This window comes from Tursiops truncatus, chromosome 1 (genome assembly GCF_011762595.2).
Source record: "Tursiops truncatus isolate mTurTru1 chromosome 1, mTurTru1.mat.Y, whole genome shotgun sequence".
In the NCBI taxonomy this organism is placed as follows: domain Eukaryota; kingdom Metazoa; phylum Chordata; class Mammalia; order Artiodactyla; family Delphinidae; genus Tursiops; species Tursiops truncatus.
Window position 1 is genome coordinate 34,251,626 of NC_047034.1, and position 11,407 is coordinate 34,263,032.

The 11,407-nt window shown below is 39.2% G+C and overlaps 1 protein-coding gene across 1 annotated transcript; it reads left to right on the forward strand.

Annotated features, from left to right (window-relative positions):
* Window positions 1–535: 535 nt before the first annotated feature.
* On the forward strand, window positions 536–1,604 carry LOC101317025 (large ribosomal subunit protein eL21-like). The gene has a single exon (XM_033847652.2). It carries the CDS (start codon window positions 872–874, stop codon window positions 1,352–1,354), a length of 483 nt encoding a protein of 160 aa, XP_033703543.1. The 5' UTR covers window positions 536–871; the 3' UTR covers window positions 1,355–1,604.
* Window positions 1,605–11,407: the final 9,803 nt, after the last annotated feature.

Below are 11,407 nucleotides of genomic sequence, written 5' to 3' on the forward strand. Positions count from 1 at the left end.
GTGAGACACGGGAGCAGGGGAAGGCAACGGAGAAGTGTGAACAGCACCGAAGAGTGTCTACCAGCGGCTTTGCATATGCTCTAATTTCATCCCACCATAACACTGTAAGAATTTGACATTTTACAATTGAAGAAAATTAGGTTTATCATGTCAAGCCCTGAGTTGTCATGGCCAAGTGTGGGCCCAGAACATAGTCCAGGCCTGACCCACTCCCAGGTCCAGATTCTTTCCATTATTCAACGTACACCACGGCTTATACTTGGATTCAATACATCGACTGCTCATAAATGAGATGGGAAGACTTGGTTCAACAGCAGCTCTTGTGGGGGAAAATGTTAATAGCTATAAGCTCAAGCACAAGTCTTAGGTGTGTAAGTAGGAGTGTGAGAGGCAGATGGTGTCATGGGAAGGATCCAGTGTTTGGAATCGGGATACCTGGGCTCAAAATTCAGCTTCAATACTTACTAGGTGTGAGATTTTGGGCAAGATACTGTGCATTCCTGAGTCTCAGTTTCCTAATCTATAAAAAGGGGATAATAAGGCCTATATCACAGGATCATTGTGAAGATTACAGATAATGTAGGTACAGACAAGAAGCAGATATTTACATTACTCAGTTATTACACATAACTGAGACAAGACATATCCGGAATATATCAAAAACTCCTAAATAAGTTTTTAAAAGACAGACAATCCAATTTTTAAAGTAGTCAGAAGACTTGAAGGGGCATTTCACAAAAGATGATAGGCAAGTGGCCAATAAGCACACGATAAGATACTGAGCAGTATTTATTGTGAGGGAAATGCAAATTAAAACCACTGAGATAGCTTCTTTTCGGCTGGAACCGCCATCTTCCAGTAATTTGCCAAAATGACCAACACAAAGACAAAGAGGAGGGGCACCTGCTACATGTTCTCTAGGCCTTTTAGGAAACACAGAGTTGTTCTTTTGGCCACATACATGCGAATCTACAAGAAAGGTGATATTGTAGATATCAAGGGAACGGGCACTGTTCATAAAGGAATGCCCCACAAATGTTACCATGGCAAAACTGGGAGTGTCTACAATGTTACCCAGCATGCTGTTGGCATCCTTGTAAACAAACAAGTTAAGGGCAAGATTCTTGCCAAGAGAATTAATGTGCATATCAAGCATATTAAGCACTCTGAGAGTCGAGATAGCTTCCTGAAACAGGTGAAGGAAAATGATCAGAAAAAGAAGGAAGCCAAAGAGAAAGGTACTTGGGTTCAACTGAAGCTCCAGCCTGCTCCACCCAAAGAAGCACACTTCATGAGAACCAATGGAAAAGAGCCTAAACTGTTGGAGCCCATTCCCTATGAATTCATGGCATGATGGGTGTAAAGAAAATAAAAGACCTGGACTGTAAAAACAAACAAACAAAAAACCACTGAGATACTGGTATACTACAAACACAATGATTAAATGAACATGGCTGCCAATGCCAAGTGTTGGCAAGGAAGTGGAGCAACTGGAACTCTAGTAAGTTTGTACTCTGATACAATCACTTTGGGTAACTGGTAGCATCTACTAAAGTTAAACCAACCCCACAACCTAGCAATTTCACTTCTGAGCACTATCTCAATAGTACATGAATGTCCACAGCAGCTTTATTTATAATAGCTCCAAACTGGACACAACCTGAATGTCCATCGATAGTAGGATAAATAAATTGTGGTGTATGCATATAATGTTCTCCTATATAGTAATGAAAAATAATGAACTACTACTCTCATAGACATAACATTGAGCAAGTACGGTACTCTTTCTGGGGTGGGTGCTGGAAGTGTTCTATATTTTGATCTGGGTGGGAGTCACCTGGCTATGTAAATACATATGTAAAAATTCAGCGTGTTCACTTAAGGCTCATGCACGTTAATGTATGTAAGTTTAACCTCGATTAAAAAAAGTAAACAAAAAGTTATTGTATGTCATGTGCTTGGCACACAGTGGGCACTCAATAAATAGCTGTCAAAACTCTCCTTTTCTAGAGAAGAGGAGGCAGCAAACTCATTGCACTGTGTGCCGATTAGGCCACTTGGGAGCCCTGGGTGTGGTGCTGGGAGCCTCCCTTTTTAAGAGGGTCACTGACAATCAGAGCATGATATGATGGGGAGATAAGGATGGCAAGGGGTCTGGAACACATAGTAAATGAGGAATGGCTGAAGGAAGTGGAGAGAATGTTGGGGACAATAAAACTTAGGAAGAACATGAAGAATGTCTTCAAGTAGTCAATGGCACTCTGTAGAATGGGAATTAGACATTTCCTTTGTGGTTCTAGGGCAGTGATTCTCAAACTGAAGCTGCCACTGAATCCCCTGGAGGACTTATTAAAACAGATTACTGAGCTGCATCCCCAGAATTTCTGATTCAGCAGGACCAAGAATCTGCTTTTCTAGCAAGTTCCCAGGCCAAGCTGCTGCTGGTCCAGGGACACACTTTGCTAGTGGAACTGAGCAGGGCAGAACTCTCACAGCAAGTGTTTGCAGCAAAGTAAGGGGTCGTTGCAGGGCACCAAGCAAGGAAGTGGAAGACAAGCCTAAGATCCACTCCCACTTAGTCCTTGAGTTAGGGGTTTTTAAAAGGGAAAGACAAAGAAGCTGGGGTTAATCACCATCTTGTGACAGTTCTTACTCATAGTTCTGGGAGTCAGGATGCCTAAGGCTTATGAATCTCTTGTCCGGTGGTCCATGACCCAGGGGCCTTTTAGCTCATCTTGCCCAGGAGAAACAATCTGAGTCTGTACATTAATGATGTTATAGACAACAGCAATTTTAGTCATCTGGCTCTGGGTGATAAGTGTTTAGTTTGCACAGGATAGAGGCCAGAGGGGATAAGATGGGGAATAAAGTTTTGGATAGAGAGGTTAATCATAAACTCAGCAGGGGAACTTGGTTTGAGGGGACTCAGTTTCAATCCCTACTCCTGTTTTGACTTTCTCCAAATCTTTGAGGGAATGGGGCAATGACTGCTCTGGCTACTTTCTGCTGAAAAGAGGCATAGTCCTGCCTCAGTTTGGGGAATGGAAATATTGTACACCGAGTTGGAAATATTCCCACATTCCAGGTTTTGGATCTAAATCTTGCACAATTAAATTCTTAGTCTACCTAGCCTTGGTCTACCCATTTTGGTGCAATAGTTTATAGCACATTTTATGCTCAGGTGCCCAATTAGGAGTAGGAGGAAGAGTGACAACCTGAACTTTTTTTCCCTTTTTGTAACTTGAACTTTAAGAAATCTTGGAAAATAGATCTCCTTCCCTGAGAAATTCAAGAAAATAAGCCTGAAAACCAGTCTGAACCTGGCACTTCTGGAGAGACTTATAGTAAAGAGTTGCCTAATTTTATCTAAGTAGGTTTTAACTTCAGTTGTAGTATTAATATACAAATAACAGGAGCTATTGGCCACTACACATATGACTCCCTTTTCTACTAAAATCTAATCTAAAGCAATTTTATTGTCTAGTACTATTCTGGCTAAAGAATCTAGTGCCTTCTGCTGGGAGGCTATGACTTGAGCTGTTTCATTTGTTACTATTCTCAAAGATATAAGAGGAGATTTTGAGACCATAAGATTGCAGTTGCAGTTGCTAGAAGATATTGTTTTTGAGAATAGCTGATGATGTCCTTGAGTCTGATACAGTTCAGAAAATTCAAGTTTCAATAATACAGGAAAGTGTCTAAAACCATATCCACAATGGCCATCCAGCTCTACTTTGGATGCCTGAACCAATGTTAGTCTATTTTTTTTTTTTTTTTTGCAGTACACGGGCCTCTCACTGTTGTGGCCTCTCCCGTTGTGGAGCACAGGCTCCGGACGCGCAGGCTCAGCTGCCATGGCTCACGGGCCCAGCCACTCCGCGGCATGTGGGATCTTCCCGGATCGGGTCACGAACCCGTGTCCCGTGCATCGGCAGGCGGACTCTCAATCACTGCGCCACCAGGGAAGCCCTGTTAGTCTATTTTTTATTTCAAAATGCATTCTTTTCCTTAATGGTTAAAGCAGATGTACAATGCATGTTTGATAGGCCACAACACAGGTGGTTCTAATTAGCATAAAGTTTAAGTTAAATCATGTATAAGCCAGAATGACTTCCCAATTCTTCAATATGTGAAAATTTCTTCTATCATTTCCCCTGTGTTTGCAAATCTTTCAATAGAAAGCATTGATGATCAAAAATACTTGTCCCCCAATGCCAGGGTGGTTGTTGCCTGCCCTAGGTTCACCATGTCCCTTGGTGCCTCCTTTTGTTTGTATATATTTGCCTAGTTATCACGTTGAGAGAAAACTAATCAGACACAGTGAACAAGCTCAGAGGTATGCTAGTGGGGAAACATTTTATAGACTATACATTTTTACCAATTATACCAAATTGTCGCACAAATATCGTACATGTGCTTCTAGCAGTAGACTTAAAGCAAGCAGTGATATATGTCATGGGTAGTTATACTCTGTGACAACTTCACTAGAGAATTTTCTTTCTATCCTGAACAGGGGGTCTCCAAACCACAGGCCGTGGACTGGTACCGGTCGGTGGCCTGTTAGAGACTGGGCCGCACAGCAGGAGGTGAGCAGTGGGCGAGCGAGCGAGCAAAGCTTCATCTGCCACGCCCCATCTTTCCCCATCATTCACATTACTGCCTGAACCATCCCCCACCCATCCATGGAAAAATTGTCTTCCACGAAACTGGTCCCTGGTGCCAAAATGTTTGGGGACCACTGATCCTGAACATTGGAGGCAATAGTATGGTTCCAAGTAAAATAATAGCTTCCACTTTTGTTAAGGAGACATACCTTTGGTAAAAAGTTCAACTGAACTAGTAGGATGCGTCTTACAGGTCTGGTCTGGATTCTTGGGTCAGCTGTCTACTACTGCTGTCATCATCATTTTTTTTTTTTAAAGATGTTGGGGGTAGGAGTTTATTAATTAATTAATTTATTTTTGCTGTGTTGGGTCTTCGTTTTTGTGCGAGGGCTTTCTCTAGTTGTGGCAAGCTGGGGCCACTCTTCATCGCGGTGCGCGGGCCTCTCACTATCGCGGCCTCTCTTGTTGCAGAGCACACGCTCCAGACGCGCAGGCTCAGTAGTTGTGGCTCACGGGCCTAGTTGCTCCGCGGCATGTGGGATCCTCCCAGACCAGGGCTTGAACCCGTGTCCCCTGCATTAGCAGGCAGATTCTCAACCACTGCGCCATCAGGGAAGCCCTGTCATCATCATTTTATGCTGATGTCACTTGGGGTTATCAGCCCTTTCTATAGACCTGATCAGGGCAGAGGCCCTTCTTAAAGGAAATATGAAGTCAAAAGTCAATTCCCTTCAGTTTTACTGAGATTGAGCTACTTAGGACGACCTATTACGGGGCCTTTCTTCTAAGTTGGAGCAGTCCTTTCCCATATGCATAATCTCTTGTTTGCAAGTTCTGGGGTATCTGATCTTCATCCAAAGATAGATTGCTGTGATAAGCTTCAGAAACAAACAGAGTATCCTTTTAATAATTCAATTAAACTTTACAATAATGTAACATACCAAGAAGGAGCTGTCTGGGAAGTGAGTCTTAAGCAGTAAACACAGACCTCAATGAACAAAACTAGAATTTAATATCCACTGAAACATAATCTTTTTTTCTAAAATTACCCTAATTTCTACCAAATACAGCCAAATTAAGACCAATTTTTTTTGCAACATAAGTCTGGTTTCAAGCTTGGCCTGATTATTTACATACATGTAATTGATCACAAAGGCTATTTTATTTTATTTTTTTGGTCACACCACACAGCTTGCGGGATCTTAGTTCCCCGACCAGGGATCGAACCCGGGTCCCTGCAGTGAAAGCACCGAGTTCTTACCACTGGACTGCCAGGGAATTCACAAAGGCTATTTTAAATTAGCTGTGTTGGAATTTTTCATAAGATACCTCAGATTGAACTTTTAAGAAGCCTCTCAAGACTGGGAAAGCTATGCCAAGGACTTGCCGTCAGATTCTGCCTGTGATATCTACAGATTTGGGTGAATTCCTCTCTTCTCAGTTTCCCTAACATATCTTGAGATTCCTGCACCAGTAAGGAGGTGGCCTTTCTTGTTCAACTGTTAAGGCTATTGGGAACTTAAGAGTGTCCAATTTCTAGAGGGATCAGGTAGAGAGAAAAGGTAAATGTTCCGATTCTGCTTACAAATGTATAATTTACCAAATTGCTGTTAAGTCATGATTAGCTTAAGGGGAATGTTTTCCTTACATTTGGAAAACATAGATTAAAAGCCAGCAGTATTTCAGACCAACAAAACATTAAAAATTATAACCATATTAATCAGATCACTCAGTCCTATGTAACTAATCCTTTTTGTTAACAGTTTTATGAAGCCATCGGGTTTTCCATTAGAATTCTTTAATTTCTTACTCAGTTCAGCAGTATGATCTGAAAGTTATCAGAAATCTGGACTTGTCAGAAAGTCCTTTCTATGAATCTTCTTGAAGATGAAGCATTTTTGCAAAAGCACTAGTGTAAAACAATAACTGTCCATAAATGACAAAAGACTTAAAAAGGCACAAAGATCTGATTACATTGCAATGACAAAGAAATCTGATTATTTTTGTGACATACAATATTAAAGGAATATAACATTATATCAGGACATATTTAAACCTTAGAAATTTCATATAATTTCTAGAAAATTTATATTAATGCCATTTTACCTATGAAATATAACCTAAGGATGATTATTACCACTCATTTGACAATGTTTCTCATGTAATTTAACATTCCAAGTAATCCTAAATTAGTTTAATATCTCTCTCTCAGATGCCTCAGAGGTCCTTGGAAACATCCCAAAGTTAGCTGGAGGTCAAAGGAACTTCAATTAGAATTTGATATTTGGGAAGTTTGTCAAAAATATTTTTTAAAAAATTTAAAACACTGGGTGAAATAGAATCATGGGTCACTGTGAAACAACACTTATTCACTTAACCAAAGTGATAGTAAATGATTTCAAAGGCAAATACAGAAAGTTACAACGGGTCACTTAAAAGGTGAAGACACTTACAGTCTGTTATCAAAAGCAGCTCAATATTCCAAGAAAACTTTGTACTCTTAACACAGGGGAAACAAATTCTAGTTGTGCGCCATTTTATCTTTAATATTAAAATTTACTTAATCAATTAAATGTACTCTAATTTTAGTCAGTCCTGACCACACATGGAATTCCCTTCTAAAGACTCTTTTTTTCTTATAAACCTTGTACACTTCCTATATTCATATTAATTTGTCCCTTATTTTCTTTCCCATTTAGAAATAATGAGGGACTTCCCTGGTAGCCCAGTGGTTAAGACTCCATGCTTCCACCACAGGGGGCACAGTTTTGATCCCTGGTCAGGGAACTAAGATCCCACATGCTGCATGACGTGGCCAAAAAAAACAAAGTAAAATAAATATTAAAAATTAAAGAAAAAAGAAATAATCACCTTTAGGACAAAATTATTCTCTTTTCCCTTAATAAAACGCATTTCCATTCCTAATACCTTCTTTTCCCTCACATACAAAGATGTTTTCCTTATTAATTTTTAGTAGTTTTAATTACATATATTAATTAGAATTCTTAACCTTTAAAAACCTTAGTTTCTAGTGAAAACTTAAAAGGAAACAGTTATGAACTGTCTTTTACATTAGCATTCTATCCATACTCATGTTTCTCTTCAGGCCATATAAATCTTTTGCCTTTTACATTGGCATTCTGTAGACTGGCAAACATAAATAGTACTTATTGTTTCAAAAAACACATGCTTTCTGATAGAAAATATCTTGGTGTGGCACCAAAAATATTTATTAATAATCCTAAATATCTTTAGCTTTCTGTAAAAAGAAGCCTACATTCAGTAATTAATGTTCCAGTATCTTATTTTATTTGGAAGTGACCTAGATATTTAATAAACTTCCATCATTTAACTTAATTTAGCAAAACTCTAAAGCTTCAAGCTACCAAAAATCTGGAGAGACTTTTCTTTTTTTTTTTAACAAACACTGGTGAAGAAGGATAATATGTCAAGTCAGAAATATTTTCTCAATGACATTTTATATAGAGATTTTTTTTCCTCTTAAGTTTTTATTTTCTCTTAGATAATTCTATCATTTCAAGACTTACCACTTATTCTTTTTTTTAAATTTAATTTATTTTTTCTACAGCAGGTTATTAGTTATCTATTTTGGAGAAATTATTTTTAAGTAGACATTCCTAAAACATAATTATTCCTAAAGAGTTTACCTAAAAACTCTCATTTCATTTACATTTAATTTACTTATAAAAATTTCATTATATCAAGTTATTTTTCTTGATGAGAAATTTTTGTAACAGAAATAGTAAGATCCCTCACAGATACAGAGAACAAACTAGTGGTTACCAACGGAGAGGGGGAAAGGGGAGGGGCAAGATAGGGGTAGAGGGTTAAGAAGTAAAAACTACTATGTACAAAATAAATAAGCTACAAGGATATATTGCACAGCACAGGGAATATAGTAAATATTTTATAATAACTATAAATGGAGTATATCCTTTAAAACTTGTGATTCACTATATTGTACACCTGAAATTTACATTATATTATAAATCAACAATACCTCAATAAAAAAAGAAAAAACAGAAAGGAAGAAATAAGATCTTTTTTGACTTTCAGTAAACCTAGGTATAATAAAAGTATTAATGTTGATGCCTCTAAAGACATGTCTATGTTAATTAAACCAAGCTTAAACTAACTTTTTAAATTTTTTTAAATATAAATTTATTTATTTATTTTTGGCTGCGTTGGGTCTTCGTTGCTACGCGCGGGCTTTCTCTAGTTGCAGTGAGCAGGGGTTACTCTTCATTGTGGTGCGCGGGCTTCTCATTGCGGTAGCTTCTCTTGTTGCCGGGTGCGGGCCCTAGGTGCGCAGACTTCAGTAGTTGTGGCACGTGGGCTCAGTAGCTGTGGCTCACGGGCTCTAGAGCGCAGGCTCAGTAGTTGTGGTGCATGGGCTTAGTTGCTCCTTGGCATGTGGGATCTTCCTGGACCAGGGATCAAACTCGTGTACCCTGCGTTGGCAGGCAGATTCTTAACTACTGCACCACCAGGGAAGTTCCTTAAACTAAATTTAATACCAGATAATAATTTAATACTGAATATTTTGCAGATCACATGAACCTGAAATTAATTTGGGTTAGTTTCTTTTCTATTTCTTTCTTTCTTTTTTTTTTTTGGATTTTTTTCACATTAGTTTTTAATTGAATCATATTAATGACAAAATAAATATGTGCTTGTTTTTTTATTAGTTTATTTTATATCTTTTCTATTTCTGAGAATTTAAATAAGTGCTTAATTTCCTTTCAGCCAATTAAACAGAGTTCCCTTACAAATTAATTTTGATAATACCATCCAAAGGAAAAGACATATATTGTAATGCACACATAGACATATAGACAGACACAATCTCATAGCTTCATTTTAAAGCTTAGTCATGAATCAGGTCTTATAATATAAAACTCACTAGTTTATAAATAACAGTTGGAATAAGTTAAGTTTAAAACGGTCTCTTTTCTCTTTTTTTCCCTCAGTCTGAGGAATTGGAAATGGTGTAGATAAGAGGAAGATAAAATTTCCTGAGAGCCGTGGTAGAATATTTACATCTCAAAGGCACAGGTAGAGAAAAGCAAGTTTTTTCTAGACGCACGTGTTCCCTTAGGGTCAGAATTCTGAAAAGATGTTTTATCAAGTCAGCAACCCAGTTTTGGGGAACTATAACTAAAGGTGGTCTAAATTTGTAGTATCCTACAAGGCTATTTTTAGGAACTGAACTTTTGTTTGTCATGCCGGCCAATTAAAATACTGCATCTTCTTTGACAGAAATATACTCTCTCTCTCTCTCTCTCTCTCTCTCTCACACACACACACACACACACACACACACACACACACACGACAGATGTCAAACCGATTCCAAAAGGTTTAAAGCCAAACCAATTCCAAAAGCAACCTTAGGCTCATACTTTTATCAAACCCAATCCCTCCCCCAATACCCAGCAATGGGCCTAGGAGGGCATCAATATACAAACCTAAAAGTTTTTGGCCTACACCATTGTGCTGGTTGTTTACCGGTAGATGTCTTCTAATCCAAAAACCATTCCTTCACCGCAAGCCTGGAATATTGCCTACGCTGATGCTTGGTCAAAAAAGGAATTCCCCAGTTGGATCTCCTGGCCAAAACAGCCTCAGCTGCCGGATCTGCTAAGGGAAGACTGCACTGGCAGAGGGCCACAGACCACAGGCACTAACTTCAGAGGAACCTGAGAGGTCCCTTCATGGTCGCCAAATGATAACCTAGCAAAAGGGCTCATGAGCCCACCATGTAGAAAGCCAAACTCTGAAAGCAGGTGTTGCAGCAAAATAAGAGTTTATTGCAGGGCACCAAGCAAGGGAGTGGGAGACAAGCCTCAGATCCACTCCCACTTGGTCTTTGAGTTAGGGGTTATTAAAGGGGAAGGAAAAGAAGCTGGGATTAGTCATTTTATGATATTTCTTAATCATAATTTTGGGAGTCAGGATGCCAAAGGTTTATGTGTCTCTGGTCTGGTGGTCCATGACCCAGGGGTCTGTTAGCTCATCTTGCCTTGAAGAAACAACCTGAGTCTGTACATTAATGATATTATCGACAACAGCAATTTTAGTCATCTGACTCTGGGTGATAAGTGTTTAGTTTGCACAGGATAGAGGCCAGAGGGGATAAGATGGGGAATAGTTTTGGACAGAGAGGTTAATCATAAACTCAGAAGGGGGACTCAGTTTTAGGGGGATTCAGTTTCATTAGCCACTGTTCTAGCGTACAAGACCAGGAGATCATTTTGAGTTGTTGTTGATGATAATAAATATAATAGTAATAATATTAACAATAATCTATTGAGAACCTAGGGTACTAGCCCCTGTGTTATACACTCTGTCTACATTTTCTCTCAGTAAGGGAGGAATTATTCTCCCCATTTTAGAGAGGAGAAAACTGAGGCTCAGTTTTTCACAGGTCTTATAGATTCTTCTCACTAGATTCTTCTGACTTCAAGCCTGAGCGTGCTGAAGCTGTGGCTACCTGCAGGGATGCTATAAATGGAATTCCGTTTCTGAGTGGGAGGTTGCACTAGATAATTTCAGAGAGTCCTTCCAACTCTCAAATTTAGACTAGCTTCAACTAGCACTTTTAAGCACCAACTAAATGCCAGGTGCTATGCAACATTCTCTCCAGGATGCGTGTGGTCACTGGTCTAACTCTTAAGGTGCTTCTGGGCCATTTCACCTGCTCCTAATCCCCCTTGGCATCTGCAGCGACCACCCCACTCACCGTCCATGCAGATAAGAACTCAGTTCACCTGGATATTTGT